Below are 16,858 nucleotides of genomic sequence, written 5' to 3'. Positions count from 1 at the left end.
CAAAAAATTGCTTTTCGAAGATAAAGTGTGATTCATGTGGGTGGAAACACAACAGTTTAATCTGTGACAGAAATAGTTTAGATGAGAAAAAATCAAATAAGAAGGATCTCAATTTGACGAACAAATCATGTTTAGAGAAAGTTTTATTACAAACTTTAGTTGTAAGAGTGCGTGGCAATGGTCCAGAAAAATACTGCCGCTGTTTAATTGATTCTGGGAGTCAACGAAGCTATGTATCTAAATTCTTAGCTAATGCTATGCAGTACGAATGTATTAACGAAAGCAGTGTGATTCATAGTCTGTTCGGAGGAACTGAAGTGGTTGAAACTCATAAACAGTTCGTTGTACGTTTAAGTAGTATCAAAAACGATTATCATTGTAACTTCAAAGCTTTTGATCAAGCGAATATTTGTTCTGATATTCCACAATTGAACATCAAGCCTTATTTAAATGAGTTAAAAACCCATAACATATTTTTGAATGATGTTGAAGGTAGGCATAAAAAATTGTTGTTCGAGCATTCTCCTTCTGAAATTCATATCCTCATAGGCGCAGACATAGCGGGAAAATTGCTTACAGGGAAAATAAAGAAGTTAGAATGTGGATTAGTTTGCATTGAAACTTATTTAGGCTGGAGTATCATGGGGAAAATTCCCGTAGAAATAGAAAATAAATATGATTGTTCTTATGCATTTTCTATGTTAGTATCAGATAGTAAAATTTCTGATTTATGGAAACTTGATACTCTTGGGATATTAGACCCTTCAGAAAGTCAAACTAAAAGGGAATTAGAAAAACAAACAATGACACATTTTCTTTCCAATGTGAAAAGAGATGAAGAAGGAAGGTTTCAAGTTTGTTTACCTTGGATTGAAAATCGTTCCCTACTTCCAAACTATCGAGAAATAGCAGAAAAGAGATTAAAGAGTACAGTGAAGAATTTAAGGGATGGGGGATTTTTAGAAGATTACAACGCAATTTTTAAATCTTGGGAAGATGATAAAATAATAGAGATTGTTCCTGAGGAAGAAGTTAATAACCCCTCTCACTATTTACCCCATCGTGCTGTTATTCGAATGAATTCCACCACGACAAAAATAAGACCGGTTTTCGATGGATCCGTAAGAACTAAAGGATCACCCTCCGTAAATGACTGTTTGGAAAAGGGTCCAAATTTGATTGATACTGTTCCAGCTATAATAAATAGATTTCGACTGGGAAAAATTGGCGTTAGCGCTGATATTAAGAAGGCTTTTCTGCAGATAGCACTTAATCCTAAAGACAGAGATTATTTAAGATTTTTATGGTGGGAACAGGGAAATTCTGAGCGTTTGAAAATATACAGGCATAGAAGAGTGGTCTTTGGAATAACCAGCAGTCCATTTCTCTTAAATGCAACACTAACGAAATTAATGAATGAAGTACCAGAAAATTATCGTGCGAGTGCTAATAAATTAGTAGAATCCTGGTACGTTGATAATTTAGTTACAAGTGTGAATGATGAATCAGAGTTAAAGAAGTTAAAAAATGATGCCACTGAAATTTTGGCAAGTGCTAAATTTGAATTACAAGAGTGGGCATATAACTATCCTCGAAATAAAACGGATGCATTTGTTGTTGAACCCATCTTAGAACAGTCGAAGCTTGATAAATTAAATGAGAATGAGTTTTTCGATGATCCTTGTGAAGCTAAAACGGTCAACATTTTGGGACTTCTTTGGAATTTGCATGATGACACATTAAGTTGTGATATTAAGGGATTAAATGAATCAAAAAACAAACCTGTTACTAAAAGAACAATTTTGTCTGAAATTCATAAAATTTATGACCCTATTGGATTCACCTGCCCTATAATTTTAATTCCTAAAATTCTGTTACAAAACTGCTGGGAATTAAAAGTAACTTGGGATGAAGCTCTTCCTGAAGAAATTCAAAGGAAATACATGAAATGGAAAAATGATGCAAATCGTTTAACGGAAATAAAAATTCCTCGACAGATGATGCTTAATATTGATTCTGAATTGAAATTATCCTTTCATATATTTTGTGATGCATCCCGAATGGCATATGCAACCTGCGTTTATTTAAGAAATGAAAATGAAAATAAAGTTTCGTGTCATTTAGTTCAAGCACGATCTAGAGTTGCTCCTCTAAAACCCACATCAATTTGTAGACTAGAATTATTAGCTTGTGTTGTTGGTGCAAGATTAATGAAATCTATAAAACAAGATTTGAAGGAAGAAAATATACCTACGTTTTATTGGACAGATTCAAGGAACACATTGTACTGGATTAAGAATGAAGAAAATTGGGGTGTATTTGTTATGAATAGAGTGAAAGAAATACGAGCTCTTACTAATCCTGATGCATGGAATTATGTTCCTGGCAACTTGAATCCGGCGGATATTCCGTCAAGAGGATGTTCTGTTGAAACTATTAAAGCCAAAAGATGGCATGAAGGTCCAGCATGGTTGAAGTTGAATCCAGACTGTTGGCCTACTTGTGATATTTCTCCTGACAAAGATATGATTGATCGAGAAAGAAGAAAAACAGTTGTATCCTCGTTAACAAATGTAGATGAAGAATTTTCGCATTTCTCACGAATTTCTTCTTTTGAGAAAATAATTAGAGTTACAGCTTGGATAAAAAGGTATATTGATAACTGCAGAGATAAAAACAGAACAACGTCAAAGAACTTAGAAATCGAAGAATTGAATGCAGCTGAAGTTCTTGTTTGGAAAATTGTGCAAAGGGTCTCCTTTAAAACAGAAAAGGATAAACGCTTACGAAATTTAAAACCATTTGTTGATTCATCTGGTCTTTTAAGAGTAAAGTCAAGAATATTAATGAGACAAGACTTCGAAAATTTTAGAACACCTGTAATCCTACCTTCTGAACATCCAGTTGTCTCTAAACTGATTATGGAAAAACATGAACAACAAATGCATTGCGGAACTCAGACTTTAATGGCAATGCTACGAGAAAATTTCTGGATTTTGAAAAGTCGTAAAACTATTCGTAAAGTGTTGAAAAACTGCACTAAATGTAGAAGATTTGATTCGAGACCCTCCACGGTACAATCCGCACCTTTGCCAAAGGACCGTATTAAAGATTCTTCTATTTTTGAAGTGACAGGTATCGACTTAGCTGGCCCTTTGTTTTTAAAAAAGGGATCGAAAACGTGGATCGTTTTATTTACATGTGCTGTATACAGGGCAATTCATCTTGAACTTTTAACATCTTTGTCAACAGATAACTTTTTATTGGCTTTCCGACGTTTTATAGCACGCAGAGGAAGACCTGAAATTGTCTACACTGATAACGGTAGTAATTTTATTGGTACAAATTCGCTCTTAAAAATGATTGACTGGGATAAACTTATTAAAAATCATGTTGTCAACCGCATTAAGTGGAAATTTATCCCACCAGCTTCTCCCTGGTGGGGTGGATTTTGGGAAAGAATGATTGGCCTGATGAAAAACATTCTCAGAAAAGTTTTAGGTAATGCCTCACTGAAATATGAAGAACTCTATACGATCCTCTGTGATTGCGAAAATATCTTAAATTGCAGACCATTAACTTATATTTCCGAGGACTTGGAACTGGAACCCTTGACACCTGCAATGTTTTTTCGTGATCTAAAAGAAAGTGGCGTTCCAGATCTAGATATTATTGATGCCAAATACTTACAAAAAAGGTATGCATATCAGATGAAGGTTAGAGAAGATCTAAGAAAACGGTTCAGAACTGAATACTTAGGACAACTGAAAAACCATATTTTAAAAACAGAGAAATATGTTAAACTATCGGTTGGAGACATTGTGTTAATAGAAACACCTGAGAAAAGAATTAAGTGGCCTCTAGGAAAAATTATAACACTCATCCCAGGAAATGATGGTGTAGTTCGTTTAGTAAAATTACGCACCAAAAGTGGCGAAATCCTTCGACCCATACAACGAATTTATCCGTTGGAAGTCCATTTACAAACGGATAATATAGGAGACTGTTTGAGAAAGAAGCATTCTGATCAAAAAATGTGTGATAAGCCTACAATTTCTATTGGATCTACAGAGTTTCGTGCCACTGACAAAGATCAGTCAGATGAACTCAATCAGAATCCCCTCAAAACAACCAGATGTGGACGAGTGATTCGAACTCCTGAACGATTAAACCTCATGAACTTTCAACCAGACTGTGGCTGAGTTTCAACTTGGTGAAACTCATCGGGGGGAGTGTGTCGCGAACGACGCACGCTCCGCTTTTGGGGAACGGATTGAGCCTCCAGACCGACGAGAATTGAAAAAGAAAGTTTGTTTTTTTTTGGGAACTGGCAACGATAGTGTATGCTTTTAGAACAGTGACGCAGTAGACTAATGACGCTGTTAGATATGTAGAACAATGATGCTAAGTAGTTAGAAGTGATTTTCGATAGTGTAATGATTTAGATATTTTTCCCCTTTTATGTAAAATGTCAAATAAAGTGATTCATACAAAACAGTGCCAATTTTAGATGAGTATGAAACCAAATCGGAGTCTACAAAAGCGGCGGACCAGAATCGAAGAACGCGGATCATAAAGGTAAGCAACCTTTCTTCATTTGCTTATCTAGAATTTTGAATGATCTGTTTTTTACTGAATTGAAACGATAGTGCTAATATGAATGAAAACGACAAATTTGATGTAAGAAAATAAAGTTATTTTGAAAATCTTTAAACTAAGTAAATATATTTTTTTTGCAAATGTATATAAAAATTTAGTTCGCCTGTTAAAGTTCATTACAAATTTTAGCTTCATATATGAATGTTAGAATAATGATTAAAATAACTTAAATTTAGGTAAAATACCAAAATTGTTTTCAAATTCCTAGAGGTTCTTAACCAGAGGAAAATTAATTTTAAACTTAAAAACAATTTAAACGCAGAAATAATTTTCGTAATTTATTAAAATGCTGTTGAAAAAACATATTTGCATACCCCTTTTTTCGAGTTCAGGAAAAAAGGAAAACAAAGTAAAATGCCAGAAAAACACCAGATATTTTGAATTCATAAACTTTATTTTCAATTTTTGGAATTCGTATAATATTCGAATGAAATATACTATGAATGCGGGAGTTCTTTTTCAGTACGTTTGGTTTCGTATAATTTTCGTAAAAATAACGTGTGAAAAATACGAAAAAGAGTCGACAGTATTTTCATCTTTTTTATTCGTATAAATTTCGTAAAAATAGCTTGCAAAAAATACCGTTACCTTATTTCAACAAAATTATACGTATATTTTTGGAGGCGTGCTGCCTGGGAGAGAAGCCAGTATTATTTTGCCGTAGGACTATAGCTCGAAATGTCCTGCCAGGTTGGTTTTCTATTCGAACATTTCGTTAAATCAAGTATAGGTTTAATGTCACCGTCTGCCAACTGGTCGTTCCTGACTTCTTCATCACTCCATAAGTCTGGATCAGCCGATGTTGAAGTTGTAACCTGTCGTGCGATTGGATCCATCAGCTCGAATTTCGCTTCGACCCTGGTACAATATCAGCAGCATTATGGGCAGGGTCTTCTAGACAAAGGCGTCGGCGTTTCCAGGTGAGGATTCCTTCGGATTACGGATAGTTATGTCCTCGGAGTCTGAATGCAGTTCCTTGTATTTGAAGTCCAAGGCAAATTTTTATTTCCTTAGAAAGTCCAATCCGAGTATGCAACGATCCGTAACATCTACTACATATGCCGTGAGATGATAGGAGCAACTTCCAAACGTGACGTTCATGTTTAACTTCCCACAAATTTTGATTTTATCACCAGAACATAATCAGGAAGATACAACAGAATGGCGTTCAGATGAGTTCATCTTTAAACTGTTGAGATAAAACGTTGACCTCTGTATATATTGTAGAGAACTCCATTGATATGCCCCATGCTGACGAGTCCATTACTGCCGACACGAACTGCAGCTATCTGGAGCTCTTTCAAAAAGGGGCTTCTAAGTATCTTTCAAATACCGCATGCGATATGGCCATTAAGTTCTTGCCTGCGTCGTTGGTGAGGAGTGGTCTTACATTTCCGTGCCCTGGAGTTTTCTGCAGTTTCATTCTACGTGGTCTTTAGGCAGCCCAATCAGAAGTATCTGGTACACCCAATCAGAGACTAGCACGCAATCAAAGCTGCTGAAATTCAAGCAATTCCTTTACAGGCATAAGAGTGACGAGAAATCGACTCTAAAGTACTAGAATTGCGGTGTTAAAGGCAATGTACGAAGGAACCCGAGAACACCCCAGGGCATGAAAAATAAGGCCGCTCCGCAGCAAGGAGACAAGAAACAAATTAGTGGCCATCTCTCGGAGGGAAGATTGAAAGAAAATGAGAAGCGCGATTTTAAAGCGCAACTGGAAGCAAACGGATCTGCGTTACTCTCCAGACTGTGTCCGGAGAGAAGATCTACATTCGAGAAAAACTTAAACATTAACATCACGTTTGGAACTGCCGCCTATCATCACACGTCATATGTGGCAGATATAACAGGTCCTTGCATACTCGGACTATACTTTCTACGGAAATACAATTTTTCCTTGGAAGATTTTGGCATTGAAAAATATAGAAAACTGCATCATGCCTTTGGGGTCATAACTCTATTCGGAATAAATGATGAAGGTGTAAAATATGTCAGCTATGTCATAGCCGATATCACAGTAGCAGCAAGAACAGAAATTTTACTTCCTACATCCATAGCAAAAAACAGAAATTTCCAGTATGGTATAAGGAACAGCCTAAGAATTGTAACACCCCACGAACAGTACTAGTAACCTTTGCACTGGTCGACCTATCGAGGACCGTTGTCTTGAGGAAAGTTGCTTATGTAACTGATAGGGCGAAAGTCATTAGCAAAGATGAAGTGGTTGCAGAATGTGCTCCAATGACCTGCGTTAAGCACAACCAGATCCTCCAGAATCCGCGTCTTCAGAGAGCTAACATCGGAATTATTGCAGAATGTACAACTAAGCGTTGAAGAGAGGAGTGTTGTCGAACGTGTCATTCAAAGAATTTCGAGACTTTTTTTATTGCTTGTCTTTTGACGTAGGTGAAACCAGTTTGGCATAGCACAGAATTGATACCGGGGATTATCCACCAAACAAGCAACGTCCGAGACATCTACATATTGCTGAATGGAAAGAGAACTTATAAAGGACATGCAAGAAAGCGACGTGATCGAGCATTCAGATGTCCATGGGCCGTCTCCCATCGTCCTGGTCGGAACGACAGTGGTTCAACTAGAATTTGACTTGACTGTTGTCGTTGAACGAGGTTATGAAGGAAGAGAGCTACCCTCGTCTGACAACATTCTGGAGACATTTTCTGAAAATAAGTGGTTTTCGACGCTTGATTTAAAGAGTAGATATTATGATTTAGAGGTAGATATAGACTCAGATGACTGAGAAAAGACGGCATTTACTACAGGACAAGGACTTTGCCAGTTCAAGGTGATGTTTTTAGGATTATATAACGCGCTGGCAACATTCAAAAGCCTCATGAAGACCGTGTTAGAAGGTCTTTCTTACAAAGCCTGTCTGGTACATGTCGATGACATCATCATCGTCGGGAGAAGTTTTCAAGAAAAACATATTCTGAAGGTGCTTCAGAAATTGAAAGAAGCCGATCTAAAATTAAGTCCTGCAAACAGTAAATTGTCCAAACAGGAAGTGAATTACCTCGGACATATCATCTCTGCGAAGGTGTCGATATAAATCCAATTAAAGGTGTCATCTCTGCCGTAGGTGTCGATATGAATCCAAATAAAGTACGTTAAAGACTGGAGATGCCTCGAAAATATTCATTTGTTGAGAAGTTTCCTAGGGCTTTGCATTTACTATAGCAGATTTGTGAATAACTTTTCTTCCATTTCAAGACACTTCCATATGCCTTTTTAGGAGGCTGTTCCGTTAAAGTTGGCGGTATTATCCTAGGGTCAAAGCTCAATACGAGCTGCTTAGTCCGGTTGCACGTCAAGTTACGAATGCAATATCGTCTGGCCCAGATCCATGGAGTAACGAAGATATCAGGAAAGACCAAATGAAAGGCAGCGACATTAACGCCATAATTGTTTTAAATGAAGTCTTCAAACTAAAACATACCTAGCAGGAAACTACGATTTAGAGTCCTACGACAAACAATATTGTGTTCTCCGGGACTCACTCCATATTCAAAACGGCGTCTTGCACCGGAAGATTGAATCGGATGATGGAAAGGCATTCCGATGGCAGCTGATACTCCCAAGACTCCGAATACTGGAGGTCCTTAAATAATTGCACAGCAGTACTACCGGAGACTACTTCGGAATAATGAAGACTTTGCATAGAGAGCTCTTCTACTACAATGATGCAAGAACTGATGTGCAAAATTTGTGCCAATCATACGATGTTTGTGTCGGTAAGAGAAGAAAAAACGCAGCTGAGGGAAGCTGCAACAATACACTGTAAGAGCGCCTGAATGTATCGTCTTTTATATCCTGGGGCCTCTGCCACGAACTGCATCCTCGTTGTCATTGATTACTTCAAAACGTGTCCTGAAACGTATCCTATTTCGGATCAAGAGGTGTCATGGTAACGTTTCGTTAAATCAAGTATGGGTTTAATGTCACCGTCTGCCAACTGGTCGTTCCTGACTTCTTCATCACTCCATAAGTCTGGATCAGCTGATGTTGAAGTTGTAACCTGTCGTGCGATTGGATTCATCACTGGAATGATACACTGGATTTCCAGATTAGGAGTGTCTCTTGAGTTATATTCTAATCAGGGAAGAAATTTTACCTCGGCTGTAATTAAAGAATTCTGCAGGCAACTCGGCATCAACAAAACCCAAGCGACACCTTTGCATCCCCAGTCAGACGGAATGCTAGAGAGGTTTAATCGAACCATGCTTAATAACGTCTCGCGGGTGGTTTCCAGAAACCAACAGGACTGGGACAAGAAGTTACCACTCTTCCTATTAGCGTATTCCAGCGCTGTCCACAAGACTACCAGCTACTCTTTATCGCATATGTCGTCTTGACTTTCGTCTGCCTTGTGATCTTTTGTTTGGTCGCCTTCGGAATGCTCCTTTGCCTGAGGACTGCATCCGAGATCTCCAGATGCGATTTGAAATGATGTACAATTTTGCACGAGAGTGAGTCAGCGTGACAACGGAGAAGAAGAAGACCCGATACGACACGAGAGATACAGCACATTGATTTGCGAAGATGACAAGGTGTAATTATGGAATACAATTCAACGGAAAGGACGCTCTTCCAAACAGTTACCTTGGGACGGCTTTTACGCGGTCCTTAATAGGCTGAACGACGTTATATTAGTTCGTATCCGTAAATCCTCAAATTCTAAGTCGTTCACTTTCTTACTATGGTCATAGTACGTAATGCCCCTAGTGGATATAATGTAAATATGATACTAAGAGCACGGTCTTATTTACATCTAAATTTATGCTCTCATTATTTGATTTGTTTTATATTATTTACTGAGTTTATTAGTATTGCAATGATTTTCTTGTGTGATTGAGTTGTAGTTATGGCTTTCTAGCTACGGTTTGTACTGTCCGGGACGTGCTGTCATTGGGAAGGGGAAAAGTTACGAATTTTGTAAATAGATATACCAATTAAATACTGTGACACAGAAGTGAAAATAATGTGAAAATAATTTGCATTATAGTGAAAATTTGAGTTGTAAGTAAAGGTTGAGATGTACTTTGACATTTTAAGACTTGCTGGTTTGGTAAAAAGAGCAAACAAATTATAAGCATCGAATGATAATAAATTAATATTTTTCATGAACATAGAGTTTTTAGAATGCAAAACAGAAACGAATTTGCGTGATTGCATACAATATATATTAAATTTTGACTGAATAGTTGATAAAAGCATGGCACCTACTATCAATATAACGCCCTCTGTATGAAGAATAAATAGAATAGGGAAAGTAACATATTCAAAATAAAATTTAATTAAGTTAATGATGAAAACCGATTTTGCATAGCGATTCCTCTATGCGTATCGATTCCAAGCATTATACATTCTTGTAACTGACTTGAAAAATCTTTCAATGACGACTTCCCAACATTTTAAGGAATAATTATGATGCTATATAAAATATACTCAAGCTGTAGTATTAAAGCAAATTATAGTAGACATTGAACTTTGAGCTACATCTGCAATACGACAAATGGCTTCGTGGAAGATTTTCTCAGGGAAAGTGACTTGTATCCCCATCATAAACGAAGAAAATAAAGATAAATTCTCTACGACAATGCCCATTCTGATGACGGTTAAAATTCGAATTAAATTACTGATTTTCTGTGATTTTATAAAATCAGAAAATGCTAGACTTATGTACAATTCTCTCGCCGAGATTCCAACTCCAGACCTACCATGTACACTTCGAATGTGCTTCCAGTTACACCAGCAGGACATGCGGAAAGGAGGGGAAATACCTTATAAACTGTCTGAAATATTCAATAATAATGTGTTTTTGAACTCAAATCTCTGTTGCAGAGGATAATATATATTTATTCAGAACTATTAGGTTTCAAATATTATTTTCAAAGCTTATAAGATTGTCTACATTATTAGCTTACTTATGTTTAATTTAACCGAAAGAAAACATTTTGCGATAAATAAAAACTGTAAATATTTCCTTACGTAGATATAAATAGGCAAATTATACGACAGTATAATTATGACCGTGTTAATTAAAACTGTAAGAATAGAAATGAAGTATCAATTAAAAATTATAAAAATATATCATTTAAACATAAGTATCTGATAAGAAGAGCATGCAAATTATAATGTAGTATATAGTTATTCTTTGTTAACAGCTAGTATTAAACTAATAAACACAATTAAAATTATGTTTTTATTTGGGAAATGAGCATTTATTAAAAATAAGAAACAATGAAGTAAAGCTAAAATTTTAACTAAATAAATTCTAAACTCTAGCAAACTCCTTCCTTGGAGATACGAAATCTTCCATTCTGTAGTGATTTACGTAATTTGCACTGTTTTCTATTAGTTACTTTGATGGTGTTCAAGCCAAAATTTATCAGTAAGGTTAAATTTATCAGTAAGGTTAACAAACACAAATTTACTACTATGATTAAAATATTAAACTGATCATTCAGAAATGATATAAAGGCAAAAATACGTGAAAAACATATACTGATTTTAAAATTTCTCCGTGTACTGTAGTAAACTGCAACGCACTTTTGTAATTTGAAAGATAAATTAAAAGTCTTCTGTTACAAAATTGGAGACATCTGTCAGAAACGGATACATTGTGTAATGCACTGAAATGCAATGCGCGTTTGTAATTTGAAAGATAAATTAAAAGACCTCTGTTGCAAAATTGGAGACGACTCTCAGAACTGGAAGTTAAATTAACTGTTTCTACCTCAAAAGTGGTTGCAGATATAAAAAATAACAAGTTACAGGCGAGATGGTTTAATTAATGCTGTATAAATGTAGGGTACAGAAGAAAAACTTTAAAAACTTTGAACCAAAATTTCTTTCAAAGTAACTGGAATTAATTCCCCAAAACGATTGAAATTTTAGCCTGAAAATCATACTTATGCGCCAAAAAAAAATTGTTTTTTGACAGAGATGCTCTAGACGAATATATTGCAACTTTCTCAAGACACGTAAACAAATTCGGAGACGCACAACAAAATATTATCCGCATCGTGGAAAACCCCTGATTTCCATTAGCTGTAAAGTAAAATAATGCAGTTTGAGATTAGAAACTGGTAGATTGTGGAATAAAAGAGCATAAAGAATCTAAGTACTTCGAATATTTCTCCATAAGACAAAGGGGTTAGTTTTATCAACAAACAGTAAAAGCACTCGACCATTAGAATCAATTTCCTTCAAAAGATTTCAAGATTTTATCAGCCTTTCAAGAGTTCTCTTTTTTATCTCATTTTTCATACCGCAGCAATCATTTAGTGGATGTTCAAACCATTTTCGCTTTGGAAACCACGGCAACGAACATTTAAAAGCATTTCTTGCGCTAGCTCTTAAACCATGCTATAGGCGTACCGTAAAAGATGTATTTCACTTTGCAGTTCTTTGTGTTAACATTCTCCGTTTGTGCTTTTACCATTGTCCAAAAAGATGTCATTCCTCAAACGTTTGAAATCCAACCTCATGATGTTCTGGAAGATGGCTTCAATTATGCGGGTAAGCTTTAAATACCACTTTCGTGTTTCGCTATTATACACATCATCAGAAATTCGCCAGTCTCTGACCAGAGCAGCTCACTAATTTGAAAATTTTATGTCTTTAACTAAACTAATTTACTTATGTTTAATTTAATCGAAAGAAAACATTTTGCGATGAATAGAAACTGTAAAATATTTCCTTACGTAGATATAAATAGACAATTATACGGCAGTATAATTATGCCAGCGTTAATTAAGATTGTAAAAATAGAAAGGAAGTATCAATTAAAAATTATAAAAATATGTCTTTTGAAAATTATAAATACCTAATAAGAAGAGCATGTAAATTATAATGTAGTATGTAGTTATTTTTTGTTAATAGCTAGTATAATAAACTAATACACACAATTAAAATTATGTTTTTGTTTGTGAAATGAGCATTTCTTAAAAATAAAAAATCTGATGAGTACACCACATGACTTCCTTGTACGGAATATTAAATTATACGCATTTTTTCTTGCATTTTATTTAAACTTATTAGATTGAATTAAACCCACTTCGCCGACAGCGCATAAACCACAATAGAATAAATGAATTCTTTAAAATTCACTTTGTTTACCATAGCGACACTCTGGCGCTAGGTTTAATTAGCAGTATTTTATTTCATTCATATTATAACTCAGAATGCACAAAATGTATATCATTTAAAGAATTATCTAATCGTTGCCACATATTCTATTCAAATACTATAATAGAGCTAGAACTATGTATAAAACAATATTAAATTATACGCATTTTTTCTTGCATTTTATTTAAACTTATTAGATTGAATTAAACCTACTCCGCCGACAGCGCATAAACCACTATAGAATAAATACATTGTTTAATATTCACTTTCTTTACCATAGCGACACTCTGGCGCTAGGTTTACTTAACAGTCTTATATTTCGTTCATATTATAACTCAGAATGCACAAAATGTATATCATTTAAAGAATTATCTAACAGTTGCCACATGTTCTATTCAAATACTATAATAAAGCTAGAAATATGTATAAAAGAAATTAAGCAAAAAAAAAAAAAAAAAAAAAAAAAAAAGAAACAGTTTTTCACAGACGATTGAGTATTTCTGATTTAATTAATTCAGTTCTCACTTCGCGAGAAAGCAAAAATACATAAAAACTCAAAATATCTATATTAAAAATTACGAAGTAAATCTCAAACTCTTATTTCCTCGAAAAAATTCCAGAAAGAATTAAGCATGATTTAATTGGCAATAATAAATGAATGCGTTGTCTTTGTTGTTGCGAAGCTAAGTTTCCCTAGATTGGCAACAAATCCACTAGTCTCCTGTTTCAAATGTAAACATCAATGGCCGCCAATAAAAACAGGCTTAGCGGCAATTAAACAACTTTAAAATTGCTGATAATTCTAAAAATATTGCACACAGATTTACTAAAGGCATAAAATCCTTAACCGGAAGATAAAAACAACATAATTCAATCATTTTTAAAGCAAAAAATGAACAATTTACAAACATATAAGAGTAAAGAAACTGAGATCACTGAGCCGGGTAACAGAGTGGATATATATATAAATATATTTATATACGTTTGGTGCGGCCGATTGCAACCAAAATACGAGGTGCACATCTACATGTTATAGCAGTCGTATATACAAAATTTCAACGTCCTGAGGCTACTCGTTTTTGAGTTATGCGAGATACGTACATACGTTCCTACAGACACCACGAAAAATTCTCTTCAGAATTAATTTTAAAGCAGTTTTATAATTTTTGTGAAGGAAAAGAGTATTTTATTCTGTCCTTACGTACAGATATCACGCAAAAACATCGTTAAATTGCATTCGATAGCAGTCAGAATGGATATTTTCGTTGAAATATGCTGCCTGAAACTTTTCGCGATTACAATACTTCCTTTTTACTTCGTACAAAGAAGTAAAAACAATGATTTCTTTTAATTCATTTATTTGAATAGTTAAAAGTAACATTATCAGATGCTGAAATTAATCAAACTACTAGTTTAAATGTTCACTTCAGTATTTTACTTATTAAGCAGAAAGTTAATCACATGTCAACCACACAAAATATATACATATGTCTCAGCATAACTTACTATGGTTTACACATTTTGTTCTAATGGAAAAATACTACTATATTTGTTAGTAAAATACTATCCTACTAAAAATGCCCCATAGAAACCAGTAAAACTTTTTATGGGTACCCATAAGATTTTATGGGTTTTTTATTGACTTTTACTGGTTTCTGTTGGTCTCTGTGGGGTTTTTTTACTGGTTTCAAAATGACCCATAGAAACCAGTAAAACTTTCTACTGGTACCTATAGAATTTTTGATGGTCTCTATTGACTTTTACTGGTTTCTATTGATCTCTGGGTTTTTCTTACTGGTATCAATTGACACCCATACAACCAACATTCAATGGCAGAACTTTGTACTGGTTTGTATAGGTTTATATTGACTTTTGCTGGTTTTCTTACTGGTATCAATATAATAATAAATCTTCTGTTGGTTTATATGGGTTTGTGCTATTTTTTTATCTGACGTTAATATACTTCTTGTAAACAATAAAATTATGAAAATATGATCTCTTTAAGACCACCAGAGTAACCTGTAAACGCAGGTGGTCGTTTTAGAGAGGGTTTTTACTAAATATGCTATTTTTTTTATTTAAATTTTTTTTTCGGAAACAATAACAGTAATCATATACACCACACACAACGAGGTCTCTCCAAGGCGACCAGCCGCAAATAAAAATTCATCTTTGCAAGTGGTCGCCTTAGAGAGTTGATACTCAATACCAATAGATACTCACGTTCTCAGAGATACGTTTATCTTTTAGAGGTCTTAGGGAGATTGCATCTACGGAATGAATCTCTCTAAGGCGACCAGACACACTTGCAGAATTTTCTTTGTAAATGGTCGCCTTACAGAGGGAATATTCAATACCAAAGTATACTTATGTTTTCAGAAATACTGGTCTCTTTCAGAGGCGGCCGTCTTAGGGAGGTGGTTTTTGCTACGAGTTGATTCTCTGAATACACACACATAAGCACTTACATTTCTGAATTACAAATAAATACCGGTATCAACCAACATCTCTTTAACGCGAACAAGTTCATTCAGAATCGCAAAACTTTTCTCCCTGTTAACGCTGACGAGAGGAAAAAATTCCCCTCCCTCCCCCACTCTCAGAAGTTTCCCAAACAAGCAATATGGCGCCGCTCTAGTTATTGTTGTGCGATGGTGGAGTTATTTTCTTCGTGGTTGTAGTAATGCAATATATTATTTACTAGGATTTACTGTATTACAAATTTTACTATGTTTTACTGTTTAGAAATTAGTAATAAATAATAAAATACCAGCACTGACTATGAATATACCACTAAAGCCATGCACGTGTAATTGTGTCTAATGTTTGAGAGAACGTTGCTGATAACTGACTATTTGTGAAATGGAGTTTCTGAGCGTGAAATTGATTTTCCATCTTTACTTTTATTCTAAAAAACAATGTGCTTAAAGACTGAAAAGTGATAATTTCAGGCTTGATAATTTGTTTCAGTGTGCAGATGCAGAAATGTAGTTTTTGCATTCTACTGAAACTGTATTTTGGAAAATTTATTTTTTTGATTACAGTTTAGAAATACTTTCTTAAAGCTTGTTCATGTAGATGCTTTATCATTTGAATATTATGTACTAATAAATTTGAGCATACCTTACTTAAAAATGATCTTGCATGATTCAATTTTGAATTTTTCGACTAATGGGATGTGGCCGAGCAAAAAGAATGTTTTTTTATGTTTTAAAAAAATGTACTAATTATATTTCGCGAGCAAAAAAGGTAAGTTTTATTAATGAAATAAACATTGAAGTATTTAATGTGTTTATTACTTATTGAATGGGGTAGACAAGACATACAAGCTTAAGGAATCTTTTTTCCACTACTAAAATTATGTGAAAATTTAGATGATCATAGTAGCTTACATTGTTTTTTCTTTTTGGTCTATTTTTCTTTACAAGTATGAGACTAGAACCACATTTTTACATTAAATATTTTGTGCTATTTTGTTAAAACACATGTAATCATTTTTATGCATACTTTAATTTTCATCATTATTAGTTTGATGAAGAAAATTTCAAATGTGTTTTTCATAAATTGCTTTTGAAATAGAAGTAGATTTTTGAATAAGATTTATGTAATATTAAATGTACTAGTCTTGGGAGTATAAAAAGTGAATTATTTATTTGAAAAAAATTACATTTAGTTGAAACCTCATATAGTGGTTATTTTCTTAAATGACCACCTCTGATAATGGCACATTTGTCAGGACAATAATTAAATAACAGGACTTAAAAATCATTCATAGTTTTGTCAGGCTACAGGAAACTGGCATTATCTCGAATTGTGGAGTTGATTGTTTTAGGAACGTTTTGCTGTATAATCAATTGACTTCGGTGTGGGAATTTTTACGTGGGTATGAATTTTGCAGAAGTAATTGAAAGTGTTTACGAGACATTTTAAACCAAAGCTTTTCGGATCATGAGAATTATAAGGGCACTGTTATAGCATTGCTTTCAAATATAGTTAGAGTAATATTTAAACATTATTTTCGGAAGCACTTCCACAGGGAATCCGG

At 34.4% G+C, this 16,858-nt stretch overlaps 1 protein-coding gene across 4 annotated transcripts in view; it reads left to right on the top strand.

Annotated features, from left to right (window-relative positions):
• Positions 1–11,998: 11,998 nt before the first annotated feature.
• Positions 11,999–16,858, top strand: part of LOC118201316 (uncharacterized) — a 550,477-nt gene continuing 545,617 nt past the window's right edge. For 2 of the 4 annotated variants that reach the window (XM_085827084.1, XM_085827083.1), the window contains exon 1: positions 12,001–12,204. In XM_085827084.1, the coding sequence (XP_085683210.1) occupies positions 12,072–12,204 (133 nt within the window). In that variant the 5' untranslated portion in view covers positions 12,001–12,071. Of the gene's footprint in view, positions 12,205–16,858 lie in introns of all 4 variants that reach the window. The other 2 variants (XM_085827082.1, XM_085827080.1) reach the window with 2 other exon arrangements.

Source organism: Stegodyphus dumicola, chromosome 11, assembly GCF_044657685.1.
Source record: "Stegodyphus dumicola isolate Sdum_Otavi_A_Nest chromosome 11, ASM4465768v1".
Classification (NCBI taxonomy): Eukaryota; Metazoa; Arthropoda; class Arachnida; order Araneae; family Eresidae; genus Stegodyphus; species Stegodyphus dumicola.
The sequence above is the reverse complement of the archived record's forward strand: the minus strand, read 5'-3'. Positions and strand labels throughout refer to the sequence as shown.